Here is a 26,659-nt window from a genome sequence, read left to right on the forward strand (position 1 = left end):
TGTATGAATGTACATCATATAGTGATATCATAACTATATTTTTCATAGTGTACAATTCTATGTGATGCCACTTCCTGTTTTGTCAACGAGTGAAATGTCGTGTTCCATCGCTACCCGCTATATCACTTTGGGGCGGGGTCTAATGACATCACTTCCTGTGATGTCATCAGGGGGTCAAGGGTCGGGTGATGTCACTTCTGCTACCCCTGGCATTTTGGTGAAATGACGTCCCTGGACAGAGGAGGGACATCTCTCACAGAAATCGGTGCGACAACACGTCAGAAGAAAGCAGGGTCCTACCTCGGGGGCATGCGCAATGTTACCTATTTCGCACAGGAAGGACCCGAGAGCAGAGAGAACCACTCTACCTCGTGGAAGGAGAGTGCCTACCTCAGCAGCAGCAGCTGGGACCTTGTTTTATGAGCAGAGACGCGCGTCACATCCTTCTCCTTGAGTGTGGCCGTTCTTGGGTTGTAAGGTTGCAAGAATGCTCCGTCACCGAACACCTGCGTCATTGAGACAAATTGTTTTGAGTGCAATTAGACAAATCGTTTAACTTTCGTTCTCGGCAGAAAAATAAAAGTTATCCACCAACAAATCGCCGTGAAGATCATCGTTCAAACAGATTAGGGAAATGACAGGTTGTGTCAGACGCGTCAAGTATGTGTTTGTGAGACGCGGAACCTGCGCACGCTCGTTCGCGCGGGCGACAGGGCCTTGTTCCTGCGGTTGCACAAACATGCCTTTTCCAGGCCCGTCAGCAGGGCGGGCAGTGCCAGGCGGGGGTGGGCGAGCTTGTTAAGACATGGTATAACTATCCTGTTGTGTTTGGTCAGCAGGAGTGCTCTCACACCTGTGCCGCTGGCACTATGCACCGGAGCCGGCCTCACTGTGTGCTGCTACTGACCCTCCTCACCCTGGCCGGCGCCCCGCTGGCAGTCCAAGCCCGGACCCTGCGAATGGTCACTCTGGTGAGTACTTACTGGGGTGGCTAGCTTTCATTCAGCCTAAACCCTTCTGCAGGCATTGCCGAGGCTGGCTCTACCACAGATGTTTCATTTATCATTGTGTTTTATAACGTCCCTTTTCCAAGTTAACGTTTACACCAAGTAAACTTGCCCCATTGAAACCCTCAGTTTCATAAGTTTCCAGTTACATTGAACATTGTTTTATGGTCACTCTGTGGCGGTACGTTTTTTTCTTTATTTCGTTAGGTCTTGTCCATCCCCCCTGTGACTTGTGCTCCCACAGTGACAACATCTGATTGATGAAGCAATCAAACATTGACAAAGCCAACCGTTCTAGCTTGTGTAGAGGCGTAGGCCCTGCTTCATGGAATATATTGTGCTGTAAATCGGGACATTGCTCTCCAAATCGCACGCAAAACCCTGTTTGTCATTTCATGGAATCAACAGCCTGGGACTTTTTCGTACTGTGGGGGGACTTCGCTCAGCCTCAGCACGTCTCTGCGAACGGCCGAGTGCCTTGAGCGAGGCACCTCCCAGAGCCTGGCCTGCGAATAGACCGGAGTAGGGGGCGGAACTCGCAAAATGGGAAGAGCAAGTGAAAATGTGGGTGTTACGAGGGACGGCCCGCTGGCAGTCCATCGCACACCCACAAATGCACATAACCATGTGTATTCATAGATCTGTCCGCGCAACCTCTCGTCAAGGAAATGGCCATGCAAAGCACTTTGATCTTTCCGCCACCTGAAGGCAGGTGTACAGACACTTGTGCATAGGAATCACAATGCAGATGTAAGTTCAGATGTTGGATTTAGGGGTGTGCACGCTGTTGGAGTTCCGATTGGACTTGGGGGTGCGCGTAAGCAGTGTAGTGGGGTGCAGCCACCGTTTACAGGGGTTCGCACACATGTGTGCCAGGATATGATGACTTTTAAAATACGTGCTACGCGTGTTGAAGGAGTCCTGGGAATAGTTACGAGGGACCCCACGGATCCCTGCCGGGGTGCTGGCCTGGCTGTGGGGGTTTGCAGGCATTTTCTCCACGGGGTGTGTGCAAAGGGCTGTTTCCATGGCTGGAAAGACTCTGCGTGTGGGTGTGTCATGGGCATTCCATACGCAACTTGTGCATAGGGTTACTTTGCATGTACAATTTTGTGAATGCGCGTAGCACGCAGGTTTTCTTCTGCACAACGGGCCGCGCAGAGTTGTTATCAACACGCAAGCTTTGCGGGACCTATGCGCCCATTTCCATGAATCAGGCCCATAATATTTGCTTAACTTATCCAGGTGCTGGGGTCATTTTCTCTGGTACTCACATCATAGGATGTGTTATGTTACCTTGCATTTGTATAATGCCTCCTGCGATAGGATATGTATTATCATATGCCATCTATTAATTTGTCGACAAATGCCACCTGCTCAATCCTTTATGAGGTAAGAGCCTCGCCTGCCTACCCCAACTCTTGCTTTGGACAGCATGTTCTTGGCAACAGACCTTTCTCTCATGAAATGAACCAACTGTTGCTATAGGCCAGATATTTTATATTTTTTATTTTTATGTCCTATCTGTTTTAAATAGAAATATTAATTAATTCCTTTGTTTAAATAATTTTTGTATGCATTAACTGTCTTGTTGCTATTACTGGGGTGTTCTCCCCTGATTTAGTACTTCGTGGGCTGCTTTGCCTGGCTGCCGCTCTACTCCACTTCTGGCTGGAGCTTGGGCCCACAGTCCTCTTTCTTTGTCTTTCACGCCTGTGATTTTCTTGCTTCCAGGGCTGTATATAGACAGCAGCCTGGAGCGGATGCGCCCTGTGAGCGTGCCTTTCGCACACCAAAGGCGCGCAAAAGGCAAGCGCATCTAGGCGCGTCTGTGCACTGGAGGGGCTGTGGGCCCCCATATCGAGTCAAGTATTTACTGCTGCTGCTGAGGTAAGCACTTCTGGGGCCGCACACACTATTAGTTACTCCAGAAGTGAACTGATTGCCCTGGCCCCAAAAGGAACAGAGCTGATGGGGTCTGGGGGGGGGAGGTTAATAAACACTTTCAATCTGTCTCAGAGCAGGGTATTCCCAGGGATGAGGAAGAAGCCCGGTCAACAGACTATTAGCCCCCTTAGGTGCGTGCTGATCAATGCCAGGTCAGCAGTTGGTCACCGCTTTGATCTACACTACCTATTAATTGACTCTGCCCCTTACTTTCTCTGACAGGCCCCCCACCTCCTGGGTAGGGGTTGAGGGTTAGCTCTGATTTAATTATTTTCTTTCCAATGTCAGCCCATTGTATTGGATCACCAACTGTTTTTAGTTCAATTGAAGGCTACCGACCATATGTCCATATACCTGTTATTAGTTGGTGGTATTTGCACGTATGGCGTTTGTCGTACATATTTCAGAGGAAGTGGCCAATTTAGACCTGACCTACTCCAACTTAATAGTTCTAGGAGATTTTAATCTCCACCCAAATTACCCTTCAGATCGGGTCACTGGGACCTTGATTGCCAGCCTTTCTTTGGGGCTTCAAAACCATCTCCCCAATTACAAAAGTGGTAACCTTTTGGACTTTATTTTCTCAGAGGAGTCAATGGTGGACCTTTTGTACCTCTGTCCCAGTGATTTGGTCTGACCATTTGCTGGTTCCATTTACTATTAGAACCTCTTTTTCAGCTCCAATAATTTCTCATTGTCTTCATCCTCATAGGGCCTGGTATAAGGTTGACCTGGAGGTTTTTACTGACCGGTTGGTTGAAGTCAATGACGAATATCATGGTAAAGGAGTTGACATGTGTTCCTCTCTCTTGAAATCCTTGGCCAAGGTAGCTGATGATATGGCTCCCCTGAAAACTTGTTTTGGGAGATCTAAGCTCACTGCCGCCTGGTTTACTCCTGACCTTCGTAATCAGAAACAAGTCTGTCGCTGTCTTGAAAGAAAGTGCCATTGCATCTATCTTGAGGAAGACTGTAGCTCTTATAAGTTGGCGGTTTCCTGCTATCATAAAATGATTATTGCTGAAAAAGCCAAGTTCTATGCCAATCGCATAATTGATGCATCCTGTTCCTTGAGGGAAGTGTTTTTTGGTAGCTAAGGAACTTTCTGCCCCCTCTTTTAGGAAACAGGCTAAATTACCTGATACTGAGTCACACTGCAATGCTATTGGCCCCTTTTCCTTCGATAATATTCACGATATCTGTCAAACAGTCAGGGGCGGTCAATCTATTGACTGGGGCAGTCAGCCTCTGGTCGAGCCGGTTGTCACAACAACTGATCCCCTTCAGCTTGCCAATTTTTCCTTTGAACCGGTAAAGGATGAAGCCTTAATGCAAGCATTACGCAGCATTAAATCAGCTTCACCACATGATGTTGTTCCCCTTCGGATTTGAAAGGTTCTCCCCCAAACGGCGATCGTCTTGCTTACTCAGGCCCTTCACCATTGATTCTCCACTGGGATTATTCCTGCCTCTTTGAAGCATGCTGTGGTCGCCCCTTTATTGAAGAAAGCTAATTCTGATACTCTAGAGGTTGCTAATTACTGCGCCATTTCCCTTCTCGCGTCTATCATGAAATGGATGGAGGCTAGTATTACTCCTCAATTCTCCATGACTGCCTCAACCAACAGCAGTCCGGTTTCCGTCCAACTATTGGGACGGAATCCGTTATGATTTCTCTACTTGATGACTTGGCCCTCCTTCGGGACCGCAGAGAGTCTGGGGTTCTTATTCTGCTTGATCTCTATGCGGCTTTCGATACAGTGGATCATCACATTTTATTAATTCGATTGGAGCAAGCAGGAGTGGTTGGTCCTGCGCTGACCTGGTTTAGCTCATTTCTTCAAAACAGATCTCAAACCATCTCTTTTCAGGACTGTCTCTCACCGACTTTGGGACTGACTTGTGGGGTTCCACAGAGCTCAGCCCTTTCTCTGCTTCTTTTTAAATTGTATGTCCGGCTCCTGGCCAATCTCATTGCTGAGTGTGGTGTTCCTTTTTGCACTTATGCTGATGACACTCAGTTAGTGTTTAGGCTAGACTCCCCTCAAACTGATCCTCCTAGTAAACTTTGGGACTGTCTGCACAAGATCAGTAAATGGATGCATGTCAGATAACTGGCTTAAATTAAATGACAACACAACTGAGATTTTGATGTATGGTCCACATAGTGCTGACAAGAACTGGAACGCCAAATACTGGCCAGACACCTTGGGCATATGCCCTGTTGCCTGTCCTTCTGTTAAAAGCTTAGGGGTGAAGCAATCTGCAGCACAAGATTTGGGAAGTTAAACATTTTGAGAAAAATTCTTCCTATGCTCCCACCCTGTTGTCGGACGATGGTGGTTACTTCCACCATCATGGTGTCCTTAGACTAATGCAACGGGATCTATCTGGGGCAACCCAAATACCAAATCTTGTGGATGCAGGTGCTTCAGAACTCGGCAGCTAGAGTAGCGCCGAAAGCACCTTGGACGATTCCATCGTCTGAGCTCTTAGGTCGTCTCCAGTGGCATCTAGGAGAGATTTTAAGACGCTTTGCGTTACACACCGTGCCATGCATAATTCTGGTCCTGAATATCTCAAGAAGAAGATTCAACACTACCAAACTTCTAGACATCTGCGATATGCAGACCAGAGGCTTTTGAAAGTCCCTAGGTTTCAAGGAGCTGGTTTGGGAGCTGATCGTTTTCAGTTCTGGCGACCAGACTTTGGAATTCTCTCCCCGTCTCGTTACATAACATTTAGGAGTATTTTCCTTTCTGCAAGGCACTACAAACTCATCTGTTCTGATTATCTAGTGTGCTCATTCCTAAGTGTACTGATCTCTTTTTTTGTTGGACTGACTGCCCTCCCTACAGCACCTAGATGCTTTTTGTTGGCCTTAGTATGCGCTATATACATTTTCAAATAAATAAATAAACATTCTGCACAGCATATCCTTTAGCAGCGCACTTCTTTGAAGGGCGGAAGATACACACACTGCGTCATGTCGGCACGCAATGCTTAGTCTAGTTGATCACCTCAGGGCTCTTCCATGTACATGACAGCAGCTGGCAAATCCTAGCTGCCCCTCTCATCAGGCAAAAAAAAAATCCTCTGCCAAATGTGTTATTTGTTTGGTTATAGAGAGCACTCTACATGTAAACAGGTGGCTTCAGGGCGCTGACGAGGATGGGGTGAACTGGGGCCATGGAGAGTGGGAGGTGAACTATACAAATTAAAAGAACAGAGAGTAGGCTAGGAAAGGACACGATTAGGCATATTCTGAACTAGGCCAAAGTTTAATTCGTGGAGTCAGGCAGACAGACAAGTGGGGCTCAATTTTCTGGGCTAATGTGGGCCTCGTTAATGTTTGTGCCGCTGGTAGTTTGGACCAATGTTACTTGCCTAAAGTGTTTAAACTAGAACCATTTCATGCAATTTTTGCCAAAATTACCCCCCTGGTCTCCAAAGAATGTTTCGAATAGTTTGTTCTAAAAAGTCACAAGCTGCATTTTGTGAATGTGGGTCACTTTTCTGTATCGTTTCTCAGGGCTATTTCAGGGTCTCCACCGACCCCCACCTGGGCTTAACAATGTTTCAAAGTACGTGTTCAGGTGAAGTAAAAGTGCCCACATCAGACCTGGTATACCTCTGAAATCTAATTGAGGTGTTTGTATTTCTTCCATGTTAAAATTATATTTGAATTCTATATTTAGAACATAAACACTTCATTTACATTGTTATTCACGCAATTGTCTCGCATGAACATGGCTTTAGTACTGCTGAAGGATTAAATAAAAATGCATTGGAAAAAAAAGTCAGGTTTTTACTGTGCTAAGCGCAGACAGACTCAAATGCCCTCACATGCTTCATGCCACGATTGAAGGACAGCGATACACTTCACAATATTGCAAGCAGCAGCCTTCACCAATGTACTGGACACAAACATGCCCGCTCTGTCAAGCGGCAGACATCTGGGACCAGACCTTGCAAGAGAGGCAGACACAGACTGGTCACCTTTCAGCCAATCACAATGCCAAACGCACACACAAGGCGGGAATAATGACGCAGGCTCGTGGCGAGTGTGTTTTAACACACGTTTGCCTTCCACCATCATCCACGCTGAACGCTTTGGCTCTGAGACAAAACCTAATAACTGTACTTCAATCTCCTTGACATTATGGAACATTCTATTTTTCCTCCAGAAATTGCTCTGTTCTGTAAGCTTCCTTTAAAATAATAAACGAGAGCCTACAGGGGTGGACTGGGAACCAAAAGAGGCCCTGGAAATAATGTTCAAAGTGGCCCCATATTACACATTTTCAGCAAGCCCAACCCTTTCCTATGAGGAAATGCGGAAATAAAATAGATTACCACATAAAAGAGGCCCAGGGTGCAGAGGCCTACCAGGAAATCTTCAGAGTTCCCTATGGGTCAGTCCACCCCTGAGAGCATATTGGGAACACATTTGAAGTTAGGAAGTGAAATGTACATTTTTTTTAATCTACCAGGGAACCATGAGCGAATTCGTTAGGAAGGTGTGTCTGTGTGCATTGGTTAGGCATGTGTGTGCATATGTTTTGGGGTGCCTGCTTTCTGCAGGTTTGGTCAAAGTTATTGCCTGGCTCCGTGTGTTACAAATGTACATGCGGCTTCTAACATGTCTGGGTGTTGTGGGCGTGTAACGCCTTTCGGGCTGTGAGTTGTGTACGTTAGCACATTTGTGTGTCTGGCTACTTAAACATTTTTATTTAAGAATCTACGTTTTGTTTGCAGGGAATGGGTGCATGGGTTTGCTTGCCGGTGTAGCATTGCATGAGTATTGTATTGGGTTATTTATATAGCACTCTTTCCCCATTTGCTTGGCCTCAATGCACTTGGTGATTGGAACGCCCTTGGTGACCGCAGTCAATGTGTAGGAGGTTCCAAGAGTTTAGATTCACAGATGCTTGTGTGAATTTTCGCCGGCTTAGGACTTAGGTGGCTGGCTAGGCTCCACTAAGCAGCTCAGAAAGGTCAGGCACGTGTGTGTAAGGGAGGTTTGTCTAGTGGTATGCATGTTAGGGTGTGTCTGCTTTGCCAGCAATGCCAATGGGCCTGATTTACAAAGCGTTTTTCAATGGAATTGCGCTGTTGCAAAACGCTTCTGTGAATCCGGCCAAATGTGTTCCTAGCTGGGCATTTGTGTGTGCCGGGGAAGTGCATGACTGCCTGCAAGTATGTCAGGCACCTGTTTCTGACGAGGCAATTATCTCACAGATGTGCGAAGGGCTTTTTATGTTTCATGAATGTCTACACTATCAGGTTTGTTTTGATAGGTGTTATGCTATTTTTAAAATGCTTGTATACAGCGCCAAGTCACCACTGTAGGACTTTCAGAGCGCCCAGGCTTGTCCGTTGAGTGACGTTTTGTACCCGCGTGCCAGGAGCATGTTTTTTCTTCCTTGTTTTTAATAGAATGTGTACCCAATTGCGTCAGTTTTGGGAATGTATATTTGTATTTCAGCATTCAGAATGTGTACCTTGATGTGCATGTGTGTTTCCCAGATGTGCCCGGCTGTGAGTATGGGTATGTGTGTCTTTGCGTGCCAGGAATTTGCGTGTACCAATATGAGTCTTGCTCTGAGTGTGTTTGGAATTTAGGTTGGGAGTTTGTTTCTGACTGCCTATGCACACCGTGTATTAGAAGTGTGTAAGCGAGTTTCCCAGACCCCTGGCACTCAATCTTCAGATCCATGGTAAAGTTTGAGCATTTCCCAATCATATTTCAGAATTTCCCTGATATTTCAGCTCATTAGTATTTTTGTTTCATTTGCCACAAACAGGATCGGGCACGGGACAGGGCCATAAAATAGTCTCGGGAACCAATGAAAAAGTGCCCACAGTAGTAAATGACTGTTCCTTCCTTTTGTGACAGTTTTTGAATAGTAACTAAGGAGGAGTTTTTTTTTTAATAAAGTCTGATGCAAATTGCACATTTTAAAGAATATTTATTCAGCAACACTGGTCAAAACTACTAGCCGCAGAGTGAATGAACTCATCAAACTGGCCTAAATTGGCCAAAAAAGTGGCCCACTTTGACCAAAATAACGGGCCCACAACAGCATTTTGTGCTTTTGGTTCGGCAATGGGCGTAGTCCTCTATAGGTCTGTCCGAGTCTGGCCACAAATGAAGTTGATCCAGCAGGCACACGTTTCATGCTGTAATGCACTTTTTCAAGGCTTGTGGTATTTCTTGTGCTCTCAGTGGACAGTGTTCCACGGGGGACCCGTCGAGTCCTGCTGGACATGCCACTAACCCAAAGAAACCTGTTCAAGGTGACAACAGCACAGTAAACAATACAAGCCTTGGAAAAGTGTCCAAGTGCGCGAAATACACGTCCTGTGTGGGAATTCAAAATAAAAAGCAGGTGAACTTAAAGGAGGGGTGTCAAAAAATATGTATATATATTTTGTTTTTGTATTTAATCTGTTTAGATTTTTACAAAGACATCTTGAAGAGGAGTGTTTATTGTTTTTACTGTGCGTTTTCAACGTTCTCGACACAGACCATGAAAGACAGGATTTTGCAAATGAAAAGACTTCAGGAAAAGGAATAGTCCAGGTATCGTCATCATCTTTTGGCTGAAATGGGTATTTCTGTAGGCTACTCCTGTTGAATTTGGGAGGCCTTCTCCAAGGCGATGGTTAGAAGTTTGGTTGCTGCTATTAGCTATCTAGTTTGGGCTCCTGTGATAAGGCGATTCCACCAAATGTTTTCGTCAACGACGTAAGAGGTTGTAAACAGGGGGCCGAGGAAAGCTTTTCTTTCTTGGTCTACTGTCGGACAAACCATCAAGAGGTGCCTGATTGATTCTGTAGATTGCGGGTCTTTACAAAGTCTACATGATTTTTCTTCGGACGCTGTACTAATTGCTAAGATTTCTTGATTCGGTAGGAGGTTTAAACGGGCTTTCAGTAGGGTTTTCATATATATTTAAGAAAACATCAGAGGCATACTGTAGACTAGCAACAGAGTATATGTAAATGTGTATATACGCCCCCAAAAAGAGCTCCCAAGTTGACTCTTGTGGGGGGCGATTCCTGAATGAATCTTTGCCACTAGGAAGCTGCCTGGGCTGCATCCTGGCTCAGCGATAGACATTTCATGTTCAGTTCTATGTTCTACAATGATGCAATCTGCCCCTTTGCCTCAGCCGAACAATGTCAGGAGTGCTCACACTTGGGGCAAAGTTATGTATTTACATACAGTCTGTTGATATTCTACAAGGTGCTCCTGTAGTTTTATTCAATCTTTCTTTTCTTTTTTTTAATACTTGACACGTTCAGTAATTGATATTTGAGAAATACTCAAGCATTACCATGGATGCTCGGTTAGAGTACTTGGGCTCGGGGAGCTCGGCCACCTGTCCCAATTTGTGATTTCCTTCCTTTTCCTCAAACTATCATGCGAGGAAATGCGGACACGTTGCGCAAACGTTATCATAACCTGTCAGAATTACTAATCATGCACAAGTGGCGGCCCCCGACGCTTTCTCTGCTTCGCTTGCGTGCTTGGGGTGTGTGCCTGGCTGTGCGTGTGATATCGATACCTCTCTGGCTGTGTGTGTTAGCAATTGGTGTTGGTGTGACTGTATGCCAGGAAAGTGTTTCTGGCTTTGTGTGTGCTAGGTGCATGTGGCTGTAAGGAATGAGCGTCTGGTCGTGGCTATATTATGGTGTGTGTGTGTCAGCATTTCTCAGTAAATACTTGTAAGATGTCGTTAGGCAAATGACTGGGTTGAGGTGCGTAAGCCCCTCTCTAGCAGGTGATGATTTCCACTCCATTGGGCCGCGGCTGAAAACATGTTGTGGTGTTTCTGTGGTTTCGGCATTTTTAGGTTATCATTATATACCCGACCACTCTACCCCTGCCCCAGTGTGACCCCACCACATACCTCCCCCAGATGCTTGTTTCTGTATTACTTGTGTTTTGCAATGGTTTGTTCATTTTTATTCAAATAAATACCAGAAAAACTGTTAGGCACAATTGCACGCAGTACCCTCTGGGACCACCACACACAATTAGGACTACAGGTGTAAGCAAAACTAACCTTTGGTATAAGTCTGTACCACACAGTTTTTGGTACCGAGCTGAGCAGCCAGGCTTATCTCAAGAGGGAATGTGAGCAGTAAACGATGTTACACAGAGGTCTTTCAATCACAGTGGTTCAAGTAGACACTTGCACTTAAGGTTTCTTGGTAAAACACTTATTAATTTATTACACAATCATTTAGAAAACATTCACTAGTATGAGGCAACTCAATATTATATACCAATACACTACAATACAAATCACTAGGTTTCTGAGACAATTCCAGCTTGCCTGAAATAGAAGCCAAATAGCAGTTCAGTTACTTAGAAGTGAGCAAAAAGGCACACGTTAATAAAAATAGATTACAAATACTCTTTAGATAGTGCAAATAGTTTCAGTTCACCAGAAGTGTCAATCCAAGTTAATAGGCCGAGGCCAAAGTCAATGGGCTAGTTTTCTGGATAGGAAAGAGCCTGTTCTGGTAGTAAACGGTAAAGTCTTTGCCAAAGTTCTCAGAAGTAGTTTGCGAAAGAAAGAATCATTTGAGGGGTCACAAGCTGATTAGGCATGCAAGTTGGGAAAGTTCCACGAACCTTCACCGCGAGAGGTAAGTTCTCTCAATCTGGTTGGCACAATACCTTAGTATGAAGAAACAAATGCAGCTGAAGTCGTTGGTTCCTGGCAGGTCCTGCAGATCTCACTGTTCCTGAGCCTCAGTCGTGGGGACAAGAGGGAGGACGTCGGGGGACTCCTGCACTGCACGGGGACATTGGAAAACGTAGACAAAATTGAGTCACTTCAGTTCCAGTAGCTGTAATTCAAGCACACAAGCTGGTGTCCTTCTCCCTGGGTAACCTAACCATCTCCGAGAATGGTATCGATGTGGCTTACGAGTTGATTGGTCCCACCAACTCAAAGGAAGAAGTCGTCCTTGAAGCGGCTTCTCTGTCGAACAGAGTTTGTCAATTCAGACCTACAGCAGGGCTTCACCGGGCAAACCAACGGTCCAGGAGTTGCAGTAGTCGTCTTCGTCCAGCTCATCTTCGGTTCTTTCGTTCCAGTGGTCGACTCTGCCTTCCAAGCCAAGAGACTCGACTTTTAAACAGTTTTCTCCAATTCATTCCAGCCTAGCTGTCACTCACCCAGCATGGTGGCTGTCCTTGCCGGACAGTCAGCCAGCCAATCATGCCAGAGTGCATTTGGGTCTCCTAGGAGACTAAGCACAGGGAGTTTCGGGGACCTCCCTCACTTCCTGCCCACCCCAGACACTCAGACGCTTCAGTCCGGAAGCCCGCCAAAGGCATACGAACAAAGGGACCAAACCTAGTTTGGCGTGCAGCGATAAACACTAGAAGGACCTTTCCAAAAAGAAATGGCGAAAAAAGAAGACCGGGACCCGTTTAAACAAAGGGGTTTAAGGCGCCTACTTGAAAAACATGGCTCCCGCGATTTTTAGCTACCGGTGTTCGCGGTTGGGAAAAATCATGGTAGTTCGTTGTAAAACCACTGCCACCAGCCATTTCAATAGGAAAGGGTAGCATTTGACTGCTACATGAGTTTCTAGACATAGGGGATAAAATGTAAACCCTCCAGCACTCTATAGGACAATAGTGTGTGCTGGGTCTAGGAATTTAAAAAGACTAATAAAGTCAATGTAACTCTACATTCTCTGGGAAACAGTAGATTGACCCAGAGAAGGTCTTTAAACCTTGGGAAGTCTAAAAGACATCCCTGTGTCACTGCACTGAAGGTGCTGTGTGACACACATGAAAAGATGATGCCTATGGAGTTATCTAAAACTCCATAATCAAAGAACACAAGAGTAAAACACCCATCAAAATACACGAGAGAGTGGGAAAAAAGGCTCACACTCTCTCCAAGTTAAAAAAATAAAGTCCTCAAAATCGAGCAAAGTTGCTGGGGGTCTATAAGGTGAAGGGAATTAGCACATGTATGAGAATTCTCCCTAACACTCTTCCCCTCCAGACTAAGGGACAGGAGGATTTAATCCACCCCTGGATGAATCTCCTTACTCCAGTCGGTCAAACATTCTGGAGAGACCATCAGCCTTTTGGTGATTACACCCTGTTCAATGGTAGCCGATTGACCATCTTAACAATTTAGGATTTTCCCCCTTCATCTGCATAACCATCTCAAGGGTTGGTGGTCAGTCTGAATCACAAAAGTAGATCCATGCAGGTATGGTCTAACCTTCTTCAGTGACTACACAATAGCAAAACATTCTCTTTCAATGGTTGCCCACCTTGTTTCTGGTTCCTTCAGCTTTCTGCTGATGAAGCAGATGGGGTGCTCCTTATCTTTCTCATTCAGCTGACTCAGAACTGCACCTATACCTGTATTGGAGGCGTCTGTCTGCACAATGAAGGTTTGGTTGTATTCAGGAACTCTCAGGACTGGAGCTTGACAAAGGGCTTTCTTAAGTCCTTCAAATGCCTTGGTGCACTCCTCATTCCACCTGACTTTCTTAGAAAATTTGGGTGAGGAGATCACATTCAAGGGAGAAGCTATGGACCTATAGTTCTCTATGAAGTTCCTACAGTATCCAGTGAGACCTAAAATGGCTCTCACTTGGATTTGAGTAGTGGGGGTGGCCCATTCTTGTACAGCTTGTACTTTGCTAGGCAGTGGCCTTATTTCACCTCCTCCTACCTCATGTCCAAGGTAGACCACTTTGCTCTGACCAATTTGACATTTGCTTGCCTTTATGGTCAGATGGGCCTGCTCAAGAGCCCGAAAAACATATCCTAAGTGGTCAACATGTTCTTTCCAAGTAGGGCTGAACACTGCAATGTCATCCAAGTATGCCATGCAGAAGTACTCCATCCCATTCAGAACTTGATTAACCATCCTTTGGAATGTTGCAGGTGCATTATTTAGTCCAGAAGGCATAACATTAAACTGGTAGAGGCCTGCTGGGGTTGAAAATACAGTTTTCTCCTTGGCATGGGCTGTCAGGGCTATTTGCCAATAGCCTGACGTTAGGTCATATGTACCGAGGTACTGGGCTGACCTAAGTTTATCCACCAGTTCATCTGTCCTAGGTAAAGGCTGGGCATCAGTCTTGGTGATTGCATTAAGAGCTTTATAGTCCATGCAGAATCTCAACTCCCTGGATCCTTTCTTTGGCACTAGTAAAACTGGACTAGACCATGAACTGGTCGATGGCTCTATAACCCCGAGATCAAGCATCTTGTTGACCTCTTCCTTTATATGGGTTCTTACATGATCTGACAGTCTGTAACTTCTGCCTTTAACAGGTAAACAGTCACCAGTGAGAATTTCATGCTGGCCCCAAGGGGTCAAGCCTGGTGCTTGTAAAAACAGAGGGGCAAACTGATTTAACAGAGATTTGCACTCTTGTTGTTTCAGTGTCAGATTAGAAGAGAGATTAACTCCTTCTATATTTCCATCTAAAGGTTGTCCCCTGAGGAGATCAGGTAGAGGTTCACTCTCCTCCTCCTGAGCAGAGGCTAGAAGCAAAGCTCCCACTTCTGATCTGGTGACATAGGCTTTTAGACGGTTGGTGTGAAAGACCCTGGGGGCCTCCTTAGGATTGCCTAAGTCCACCAAATAATTGACCTCTCCAAGTTTTCCCACAAATTTGAAGGGTCCAATCAATTTGTCCTGTAAGGCTCTCTGCCTTGTAGGTACCATAACTAAAACTTGCTGGTCTTGAGTAAACTCAACCATGTTGGACTTCTGGTCATGCCAATGCTTCACCAGAGCCTGACCTGCTTTTAAGTTATCTGATGCTTCTGTCATCATGTGTGCCATTCTCTTCTGGAGACCTAGCACATAGTCAGTGACTATCACTGGCTTGGGGGAAGGAACACTCTCCAACCCCTCCGTAATTAGGGCCAATTGACCTCTAACTGGATGACCATTGAGAAGTTCAAAGGGACTAAATCCAACTCCCTCCTGAGGGACTTCTCTATAAGCAAATAGAAGGCATGGCACTAGAAGGTCCCACTTTCTTCTAAGGGATTCCTCTAAGGCACCTATCATGCTCTTCATTGTTCGGTTAAACGTCTCTACCAACCCATTGGTTTGGGGATGGTAGGCAGTTAAGAACTTGTAAGTCACTCCACAGTTTTTCCACATGGCCTGCATGTAGTGGGACATAACATTTGATCCCCTGTCGGAGATGACTTCCTTAGGAAAACCTACCCTGGTAAAAATACCAAGTAGGGCCTTAGCAACAGCTTGAGCCGTAAGAGTCCTCATAGGTATAGCTTCAGGATACCTAGTAGCATGGTCAACTACAACAAATATAAATTGGTTGCCTGAAGAAGTTGCAGGATCTAAGGGACCAACAATGTTGCTTCCTAACCTCTCAAAAGGGACTCCCACCACTGGGAGAGGCACCAAAGGTGCCACATTCTTGGCTCTGCTCTTGCCAGATATCTGACAAGTGTGACAGCTCCTACAGAATTTATCTACATCCCCAATTTAGGCCAGTAGAAATATAGAGAGAGCCTTTCCTTGGTCTTCTTAAAGCTTAAGTGACCAGCCAAAGGAATCTAATGGGCTAACTGGAGGAACGGGTGTCTTGTCTCTAGGGGCACTACAAGTCTACGGTAGTCCCCTGGGATAGACTCAGTGGGTACACTGTAGAAGAGGCCATCTTCCCAGTATAACCCATGCTTCCCTGGCTCTTGCCCGGCCAGCTGGGAAGCTGCCTGTTGGAGAAGGCCTTCAAGAGTAGGACACTCTCTTTGACCTCTGCTGAAGTCTGCCCTACTGGGGCCACCTTCTGCCAGTAAAGACTGCAGCTCAGGATAGTCTTTAGGATCCAGATCTCCAACAGGGTGAAGGTCTTCTTCCAGCTCTGAATCTTCAGCAGCTGACTCAACCTCACCTGGTTGGTTCTCACACTCAGCCTCAGCTGGTGGAGCAGTCACAGGTGTGATTTTGGACAGTCCTCTCGGGGATGTCCTTGTTTGTTGCACAGGAGTGATTTCTGGCTTTTTCCTGGAGACCTTGGGTTTCCCCTTTGGTTCCTTCTTTCTGGAAATTGCAGTTAGTAGCTCTTGTGTACTGGGTGGTATAGTTTATTCTGTAACATCCTCTTGAGAGTCCTTTAAGGTGCTCTCTCTGGACTTCCTTGTCTGCTCCTGTTTCCTTTTGCTGGGAGGCCTGGGGGTGCTTGATACAACTGCAAGAGTTTTTAAGTCATTCCCCAACAGGACTCTCCCAGGCACCTCACTCTGCACACTAACAGGTATCTTGACAGTCATGTTGTTGAACTGGATGAGAGCTGGTAGTCTAGGATGCATTTGGACAGGGCCTCCAGCAAGTTTAGTGAGGCCTTTGGGTGCCTTTGCAACATCCTCAGGTTTGAAAAAAGATTAATCCACCACTGTAATACTGGCCCCAGTGTCTCTAATGGCAGGGGTCTCCTGACCATTTACAAGTACACTGTCTTTGTAATATTCATTTGTGTTATCTGGAGTTGAATTATAGGCATGTAAATGCTGCTGTTCCCACAGACCCAGGGACACTAAAGAAACACTGGCTGAGACTCCAATGTGGTCTTTAGCCAGTAATTGAAAGTTCCCATTTGCCATTTGTACTCCTCCCTCTGGGGAAAAGGCTAAGGAGGCAGTATGGATCCCTGAATGTTTACCCTTGCATCTGGGATCCCCTTGAAGATGGTCAGTAGACCCACAAGCATAACAGTTTCCAAATGGTTTGACAAATGGGGGTTTCTGCTGTCCTCCCTCTGGTTTGGCACCAGAGGTTTCACTAGCCTGATTCGGTTTCCCTTGTGGCTTACCCTTTTTCTGTTTGGGGCCCTCTTTTGGATTGGAGGTATTAGAATTCTCCTTGCCTTTTTTTTGTTTTTTGCTTCCCTTCACCCTGTTTCTGAGTTGCCCCAGAATCCTTGTGAGTAACCGTGTTGGCAACCCAGAAGTCAGCAGCCTTTGCTAACTTCTTTGGATCAATTTCCTTAGAGTCACCCAAATGCTGTCTCAGCTCACGAGAGCAGGCATCAAAAATAGATTCTAACAAAAACAGATTTCTCATTCCTTCAAAAGTGTTAACTCTGTAACCCTTTACCCAACCATCTAAATTCTTCAAACATTCAAACACCCAGGTAGCCCAAGGGGTACCATCATGCTTTTTGAGGGTCCTACACCTCTTAAGGTACTGGAAAGGAGTTTCCCCAAATCTAGCTATCAAAGCTAGCTTCACATTTTCATACTCAAATCTTTCAAGTTCCCCCAACCCCATTACTGCATCAGTTACAACCTGGGGGAGCCTAGACAAAAGCCAAGGAATCAACTGATTCCCTGTGAAACCCAGAATTGCATTCCCTGTGAAACCAATCCAAAATATCAAGCTTCACCTCATACACACTCACAGCTTCCTTAGGCATGTGAGGTCTCTTAGGGCTGGAAGACTTAGAATAATCTGAGATAGAACCATTTTCAAGAGACAATTTCTTCATTCCAAGAGCATGATGCATTTCCATTTCTCTGAGTTTGATTTCTTGATGTTTACTTTCAGTTTGTATTTGGAGCCTTTTGAACTCTAACTCAAGTCTCATTTTTTCAAGAGAGACAAATTCTGGATTCAGTACTGGACCTGGTAGGGTCCCTGTGGTTAGAGGTTGAGGGCCTATAGCTTGTTGAGGTGCAGAGGGGCTCACATCCTGAGACTCCTCCAACTCTTCTGGCTCATCAACAACATTAGAGCTAGACTCTGAATCATTATCATCCTCATTAACACTATCCACATTTGCTGAAGGAGTAGGGGTAACAGCCCTACCTCTCAGACTTTGATGATTCAACAACTTTTAACAGAGAGAGACCTGACCTTACACATATCTTTCAGTTGATCTACTGTTAGAATGATCCGGATTTACTGTTTGTAGCTATTCATATTAGGCATTATAAACAATTGCTTTTCTAGTGGTGCTTAGCCTTGTGAATGTTATGTGTACAAAAGTAAAAGCAGCACTCTCTATGTAACAACTATACCTTATCCTCACCGCTTGCCACCAGTGTTAGGGAGAATTGCATGCAGTACCCTCTAGGACCACCACACACAATTAGGACTACAGGTTTAAGCAAAACCAACCTTTGGTATAAGTCTGTACTACACATTTTTTGGTAGCGATCTAAGCAGCCAGGCTTATCTCAAGAGGGAATGTGAGCAGTAAACGATGTTACACAGAGGTCTTTCAATCACAGCGGTTCAAATAGAATTAGCTGGGATTGTGGAAGACGCTGGAAGGGCTGTCTGGCTTGGTGTCAAGGCTGAAGCAGACAAGACTGGTTATCTATTCTTGAAAGTGATGAATGTGAGATGCTGAATAATCCCTTGTTAATGTGCAAATAAAGAACACCATGAGTGCCAAGTTCTATTCATTTAAGACAATTAAATGTTGCAAGATGGGCCGAATTGTGGTCTCCTGTCACGTGAGCCAAGGATGGAAATAGAGTTGGGCATGCAGTTGCAGAACTACGATAGCGTGTGCTCAAACTTCCATATATTCTCAGAGGCAAGGATACTTTGCCAGGCCAAGTTCAAAGAATCTTCATGGCAGAAGGCATGGGTGATGAGAGATGATGGGCTAATTGGGTGGGGAGGTACAGTCAAGTCCACCTCCTGACACCTGGGGTATGAGCTTACATGCTGATAGTCAGCCGAACGTTCCAGACTGGCACGAGAGTGCCAACCAATTGTAGAGAGCTATATGACGAAGGGCCTTATAGTTTGAGAGCCAATAATACGCTGTGTACCTAATACTTGTTGAAGATGACTTGCACTAGGGGTGGGCATGAGGTGTCCACCTGATAGTAGATGTCCAATCACAACCCATCCCCTTAGAGAAAGTATACTTAGATGTTCCCTTTGAGCGTATCACAACCCCGTAGGTTTTTCTTATTTGCCACGTAGTATGACATTACGCATTACGAATGTTTACTATATAAGTGTGATTTTTTTATGAAATGCTTCGAGAATGCTTGTGCGACATCCATTGATGTCCATTTTAACTCCCTGTTTTAGACAATTGATAATAAAACAGACAAACTTGCCATCTTCCAGAGTTGGTTCCGTTATTTGGTGTAAGAGTTACTCTGCTTCCCATCCACTGTATGATACGCTACCCAAATGACCTTACGTTCAGCGTGCCCACAGCTTCCCGACTTCTGATATGAAACTGTGTCACAGAAACAAGTGTTGGGGGGGATGGGAGAGGGCGGAGGTGGTGAGGAGGCCATGAGGGGATTGGGGGGAGCTGGCACAGCTGAGGGGGGCACTTGGTGAGTGCCTGGGAGGGCAGGGAAGCATTTTATCCCCACTGTTTTTTCCCAATGGGTCTGGGTATAAGAGAACTACAGATACCTCTGGGTATCAGTAGTCCATTGAAATTATGATTCCAGGCAGCCACAACTATTTGTAGTTCATTGCAATTATAACTGCGGTATGGAAACAGCTACAGTGATGTCAGTGGTGAAAAATCACGACACAGTAGTGTTTTAAAGTACAGAGAGGCTACAGACGAGTGGGTGGGCTGCACGTGTTTTAAAATATACAGTGGGCACAGCCGAAGGGCGTGGCCACTGGCCATGGCCAAATGCCATGGATAGTGGCCCATTTGTGTTTTGAAATGTACAGTGTGCATGGCCAAAGGCCATGGCCAGTGGGCTGCTAGTGTTTTAAAATACACAGGGGGCATGGCCAAAGGCGATGGGTAGTGGCCCGTTTGTGTTTTTAAATATACAATGTGCACAACTGAAGGCCATTGGTAGTAGCCCATTGGGTGGTGGCATGTTTTTGTTTTTAAATATGCAGCCATGCCCACTGGCCATGACCAAAGGCTATTGCTGCTGGTCTGGTAGTGTTCTAAAATATTCAGTGAGCATGGCTGAAGGCCATGGCTAGTGGCCTATTAATCTTCTAAAAATCCATGGCCGAGGGCCATGGCTAGTATTCCTGTAGTGTTCTAAAATATATAGTGGGCATGGCCGAGTTAAGCCGGTCTGAGTTCCCCAATGCACTGAATCACAGTGGTTTTGTTGCGTTAAGTTTTTCTCCTTAACTGACCGTTAACTAAAGTTTTTTCAGGAGTCATTAGGGAAGAAGCCCAGGTGAAGGGAATGGACCAGCAGCAATGTGAGCCGGCCCATTCCTGGCTCCCACGATCAAAGGTCGCTGCATTGCTGGTAGGCACAGCGGGGAATATCAACACAGTATTTCAGCTGGTGATCAGGCCCAAGAAGCGGGCCCTCTTTAGCTCCTGGGGCAGAGTGGCAGGAGCATGGCTTAGGAACAGATGATTAGACAGCACGTGTTGCAACGGTGCTCCGCTCAGGAGCTCCATCAGACGGCTGTTATTTTCTTTTTAAAAGGTGTCTTGCGCGGCAGACATGTTGCAAGACCAAGGTATATGGATACATCGCCGGGGAGCCTGGGCTGTACCAAGTATAACACACACATGTGAATATTATTAACATTATTTACACAGGTGTTCATTATTCAACCCCACTTTTTACAGGAAGGATGTTTCAAGAGCATGTCAGCAGAGATTGGTAAGGAGGAGATACTGGTGCATGGTAAGGTGGTAGAAACATGGTGTAGCGAGGAAAGGGGCGTTATCCTGGAGAAAGAACTTGTGCTGTTAGAAGCGGGGAGCAGTAGTAGTGCAGAGAAGGAGGGGGCTACTGGCTTGTTGGAGACAGTGAGAGATTGTTCTGGGGAAGAGGCAGAGGGATATCGCCTTGGACAGGAAAGCATGGGGTACCATGGAAAGGAACAGTGTGCAAGAAAGGAAAACTGTCTAGAGAGAGAAAGAAAAGACTATCGTTGAAGAGAGAAGGATTATCTAGAAAGAGGAGGAGAGGAGGTTTGTGCAGGTGAATTTGATTTGTGGGAACATTGTGGTATTGGAAGGGGAAGGCGATATCAGTTTGGACAGGAAGGTGGGAGATATGGAAACAGAACAGACGGAGGAAGATACCATCTAGGAGGATGAGACAGATATTGATTTGGAGAAAAGGAAGGGATACATCACCTTAAAAACGGTAGTGAAGGAGATCTAATTGGAGAATTGTCTTGGTAGGGGAGTCAAGAACCAGGAGGAAAGTATTGTTGAACAGAGGTGAGAGGAGACGACTTGGAATTGAGAGAAAATTACCTTGAGAGAGAGAGATACCATTAGAGGAGAGAGTATTGTGAGCAGGAGGTGGAGGAAGGATACCAGCAGTGGAGAGAGTATTGTTGGGAGGAGGAGCAGATATACCATTAGGAAGGAAACAAAGGGACTGAGCAATGTTAGGGGATAGCGCTAGACCATCTTAGGTAAAAGAGAGAAGGCGAGAGCAACCCCTTGGGAAGGAAGGATAGAGATGTTCCAGAGTATCACTTTGGTCCAGTGGAGGTTGTGGAGGAGGCTGGAGGAAAGAGACAGCACCACTTCATCAGGGAGAAGGGAGGGTAGTGTAGGAGTAGTCAGGACATAGGAGGGCCTCAGCGAGAACATCACAAGGAGAAGTCAGTGAAGTCGGGAAGGAAAGGGCCTTACTACTTCGCTGAACCCCAACAGAAGGCACCAGGGCATCCCGAAAGCACCCACATTGGGCCAAGCCTGCCAGGAAGTCCTTGCTGGCCAGCAAGAATAAAGCCCTGAGACAAAACCCTAGGAAGCAGTGAGCCAGAGGCCTTAAGAAACGTGTCTGCCCAGGAACCGTAGCTAGGATACCCTGGTTTGAAGGACGAGGCACTCCCTTTGAGCCAATTCTAAGCAACATAAACACCGTCCCTGAGGAGGGAACCTTTTATTTTATTTGCATCTGACATTTTGTTGGGACATTAAAAACTTTCGGGTTTATACCATTCACCTGGTTTTGATTGATCTCATTTTTATGTTTATTCTGTAATCTTGTGAGACTGAAGCCCTGAATTTTGAAGCACAGTGACAGTAGCGTGCGGGCAAGGTGGTCCTGATACATATACAAAATATACGTACATATACATATATATAGCATGGCATAGTTAAGGTTCAGGTGAACTGTCTGTGATGATTCAGAAAAGAGCTTAAGATTTCGAGTTATCGGTCTGTGCATGCAAAATTTTGGGGTTTTTCATGGTCAGCTTCATAGGTTAAACTTTTTTTTTTACTTTGTTTTCGTTTTGAACAGTTTTTAACATGGGGTTTAACCACTGAAAAAACAAGCATTGGCAATGCCAAAAATGTTGGCTTTTGTGTAGGCATGGACAAAGCATTTGCCAGGCACTGCCGTAGTGGGATTAACTGGCCATCGATGGTAGCAGCTGCAGCATGGCATGAGTAACTGGGCATATAATAGCAGTCCCTGGTAAATGCCTAATACTTATACCCAAACTAAAACGGTTGGCTTTGCCAGTGCTTGTTTTTAACCAGACTTCAGTGAAGGATACGCATGGTGGTTATAAATCCAGTGGCTAAAGGCTGACCTGGTTGACATTTTTATTACACCAGTAGTGCGTTTACTGCTCCAATTACATCATTAACACTCAAAAGACTGCTTTGAAAAAACTGGCGATGGCGCAGGAGTCTGCCTTGCCTCTAAACTCTAGACCACCCTACCTTGCTTTGAAAAAACATTGGCTGGCCCTTCGAGCACACAGTTTGATTGTAAGGTCTGAAAAAGCGAGCTCAAACAGATCACGGGAGGATGCGTTTTGGGTGGCCTGGAGCAGGAAGTTGGTGGGAATGGCCAGAGGGATTAGCACAGCTATGGGCAGTCAATGGGTGGGTACATAAACAAACAATTCTACAAGCTCCGTGTCCCTCCACATATGCAATTTCTTCCTAGCTGTGCTTTAATGCAACACTTTCAGCTTGTAGCTGGTGCTATCACCTAATAGCCAAAACAAAAAATACATTTTGCGGCCTAAATATCTCAAAATCAGCCTCTTTGATTTTCGTAATTTTTGGCATGCACCACGATCTCATCAGGAATTGGTGCACTGAGAAAAAACAATTGAAAATCGACTTGGCCAATTTTGATATATCAACGTTTTAAGATTGATCTATGTTTGACGCATGCTCCGAATGAATGTACATCTTTGATACAAACTGTTCAAGGCGTATGAGTTTCCAAGTTCATACATCACCAATATACATCTCCTGAAAACTCACATCAAAGTCAGGGCTGATTCTGATGTCAGTTTTTAGGAGATGTAATGAATGTGAATCTTGCATACGAACTGTACAAAGAGGTGTATGTGTTTCACAGTCCATACATTACGCAATTTTCATACCCTAAAAACTCACGTCAAAGTCAGGGCTGACTTTGATGTCAGCTTTGAAGAAATGTAAATTGAATACATGTATGAACTGTAAAGCTTGTATATGCCTCTTGTATGTATTAAAAACGCACATCAAAGCTAGAGTTCACTTTAATTTGAGCTTTCAAACTTATAGGAAGCACGCAATGCATGAGCAGAGTGAATTTACTTTTTATATACAAACTGCCATATAGGTACAATAATATACATCTGAAAACTCACATGAAAGAGAGGACTGACTTTGATGTCAGTTTTCAGAAGATGATGTACATAAAAGGGATACAGGCTACTCCTCCCTTCCACACCTATAGGTACAAACACTGTGTACTCCACTTTTGCATACACCTTAAGTTGGTTTGTATATCACATGAAAACAGATCACCAATTTCAACAGTAAAATACAATTTTATTTGTCATCATATTGCTAAAAGGGCCTGGTTTCAGGCTTGATACCATAACATGAACAACTTTAGTTAAAACGTACTCAGTTGTTTTATCTTGGCTGTTATACAAACACCATACTAAAAGTCATATGGTGCTTATGTGAACCATGCAGTGATATTTGTGAGGGGTTAGTGACCAGTGACTTTATGTGTTGTTATTTTTCAATAGATATTTCAGGTCGACACTATAGGTGTTTCCAGCATAAGATAAAAGTGAACAGCTGCTAATGTAGCCCTTCTTATGCTTTCCTCAGGACTGGGTTTTATTTTGGATGGGCGTGGTCTTCTTCAGATTGAAGGGAGGGCCCTTGGGTGTGCCTTGGGTGTGTTTATGCTGCAATGTGCTTGGACGAAGACTCCCTCCAATGAAAGATCTTGTAGATTATGTTGTGACAAAAATGAAGCTTAATCTACAAGACATTGGGCCTCATTCCGAGATTGGAGGTTGTCATGGCGCTATTTGCATCATGACTGCCTCCAATTAAGGTACCGGCACCGGTCTCGTTCAATGGGGATTTACCGGTGTAGTCCGACCTTTGCGGGACCCGTAAATCCCCATTGAAAAAACCATTCCCCATTCCACAATTTGCGGTACCGTTATTGGCTCTGATTTCCCTTAACGGGTCCCGTCCATAACAGCTGGTCAGACCAGGCGTTAAAGGAGGGACCCGCTAAGGGAACTCATAGTAGGGCGGTAAGGGTTTGCCGGCACCGGTCTCCTTACCGCTGCCCGGTATCCCTTACCACCCCACTCAGAATGAGGCCCATTTACTCACCAAATGCCCTGCTATGATAGCCATTTCTGAAAGATATTTCAACAAGCATGTGGAAGACATTGAACAAATAACTGATGAATTATTTTCGCTGAGATGTCTGTCGGGACAAAATAGGGACATTAACAAGGGGGGTCCTGGGAGTCCCTCTGCCAGACATTAGGCCTGGTTACGAGAGACTTACCCAGAGTCTTTAGCTCACTATCTTTCACAGAGAAGAAATATCCCAAACATATCGGTCTTTGTCCTGCCCTGGGGCAGTCTAGCACCGAAATGCTAGGCAATTCTCCTTTGAACAAGAATATCAACAGCAACCCCAGACATATGTTTCGGTCTGGTTGGACCTCATCAGTAGGGTGGAGCTGTGCCTCTCTAAGAATAGTGAGCAAGGGGTCCACGCCTGCATTCCCCTAGTAACTTAGGGTGAGACACAAAGTTACTTAAATATGCAGATTAACAAGGGGGGTCTTGGGAGTCCCTCTGCCAGACATTAGTTCTGGTTACCCCCCTTGTTAATTGGGACAAAATACGGGCCTGATTAAGCCCATTACGCAAGTTTGGAAATGTGCTGATAAGCTACCGAGAAAGTTTGAGGAGGATGTCAAACTATTAGTTGGGCTTTAGCACATGAAGCTTATTGTTTGAAATGTTTTACCTTCCTACATGTTTCTGATTGTCATCTAGGCTCTCCTCTGTCTCTGTCTGCCTTCTGTTGTTTATGTTCTTTTTAGTATAACTGTGTACTAATAGTAAAAATGCTCCAAAATTAAAGGTGCTCAAAATTCTATTTAGAGTATGAAAATGGAACCAATTGCCTCAGACTAGAGGTAGGGTGTGGGAAAGAGGTCACCATATGAAGTTGTGGAGGCTTGAACTAAATGTGCCATTCTTTTTTTTGCTCGATGTAAGCAATTGCCGCAATAATGCAGGGAGAATTCCAAAATTAAAGGTGCTCAAAATTCTATTTAGAGTATGAAAATGGAAGCAATTGCCTCAGACTAGAGGTAGGAAGTGGGAAAGAGGTCACCATATGAAGTTGGGGAGGCTTGAACATTGGTGTTGGATAAATATTCTTTAAAATGCACAATTTGCATCACATTTTATCAAAAGACTCTCCTTTGGGTACTATTCAAACAGTCTCTCACAAAAGGAATGAATTGCCATTTCTAAGTGTGGGACACATTTTCATGTGTCCCTGAGACAATCTTATGCCCCAGTCCGACCCTGGGAGTTGGATGTCGTCTCCGGAGCCAGTTATGGGCAGAACATTTTTAGCTTATCGGGAGAAAACTGGGTAAATCTATTGGACTATGGGAGAGTGTCAGGGAGGGAGCACCTGTGAGGATACAAAGACTTTTTAATTTTCAACAGTTTTTTCCGTTATTGTGTGTGTATAGGTACAAATACTCTACTGCATGGATTGGAAATTTCTGCGGGAATAGGAAGCGAAAAAGATATTTTACACCTGCAGAGATCACATCTACTAGGCAGAGGGAAATGGGTCCTTGGGAACTAATTATGAGTGTAACCTTTACAGTGGCTACGGCCGAAGGCCATCGCTATTGGTCCCCAAAGAAACAATAGCATAACAAAATTCTTGGAATTCAGTGAAAAAACGTTACGTAAGATAGGATTAAGGTGATCGAGTTATTGCAAACAAATCCCTTGAAATGGTGTGGGAAACGATTTCTATCTTAACTCAGCATCTCATCCGTTGCAAGGCCCACAAGCAGATACACAATATCACAGAATGGATTCACAATGAGATGCAAAATTTCATCATGAGGGACATCAACAGAGGGGACGCCGAGCTAAGAGGGTCTGTCGCCCCCTATCAGTCTGGCCCAACAATTGTCTTGGTCGCTTAATGCGTGATCAGTTAAAGTGTCTTTCAGGTAGATAGTTCTTATTCCTCGAGTGCTGGGGCAAGAGAGAAGCAAGTGACGAATTGACTCTATTACTGTAAGTTGACTACAGAAGCGACACTCCTTTGTCGTTGATAAACCTCTAATTGCCAGTATTTCGTTTGTTTGCAAGAGGTTTAATCTCGCTCTCATTAGGAGGACTCGCGCTGGCCTGGACGGAAACTTTTTGATGTAAGGCTGAAGTTCGTTTAATTTCCTGATGTT

General features: G+C 45.1%; 1 protein-coding gene across 1 annotated transcript in view; it reads left to right on the forward strand.

Moving 5' to 3' along the window:
• The first annotated feature begins 837 nt into the window (after nt 1-837).
• Nucleotides 838-26,659, forward strand: part of LOC138453024 (testicular acid phosphatase homolog) — a 193,815-nt gene continuing 167,993 nt past the window's right edge. The window contains exon 1 of the mRNA XM_069605444.1: nt 838-971. Within this exon, the coding sequence (XP_069461545.1) occupies nt 870-971 (102 nt within the window). The 5' untranslated portion in view covers nt 838-869. The remainder of the gene's footprint in view (nt 972-26,659) is intronic.

The sequence above is a fragment of the Ambystoma mexicanum genome, chromosome 1p (genome assembly GCF_040938575.1).
Source record: "Ambystoma mexicanum isolate Mex_15411 chromosome 1p, UKY_AmexF1_1, whole genome shotgun sequence".
In the NCBI taxonomy this organism is placed as follows: domain Eukaryota; kingdom Metazoa; phylum Chordata; class Amphibia; order Caudata; family Ambystomatidae; genus Ambystoma; species Ambystoma mexicanum.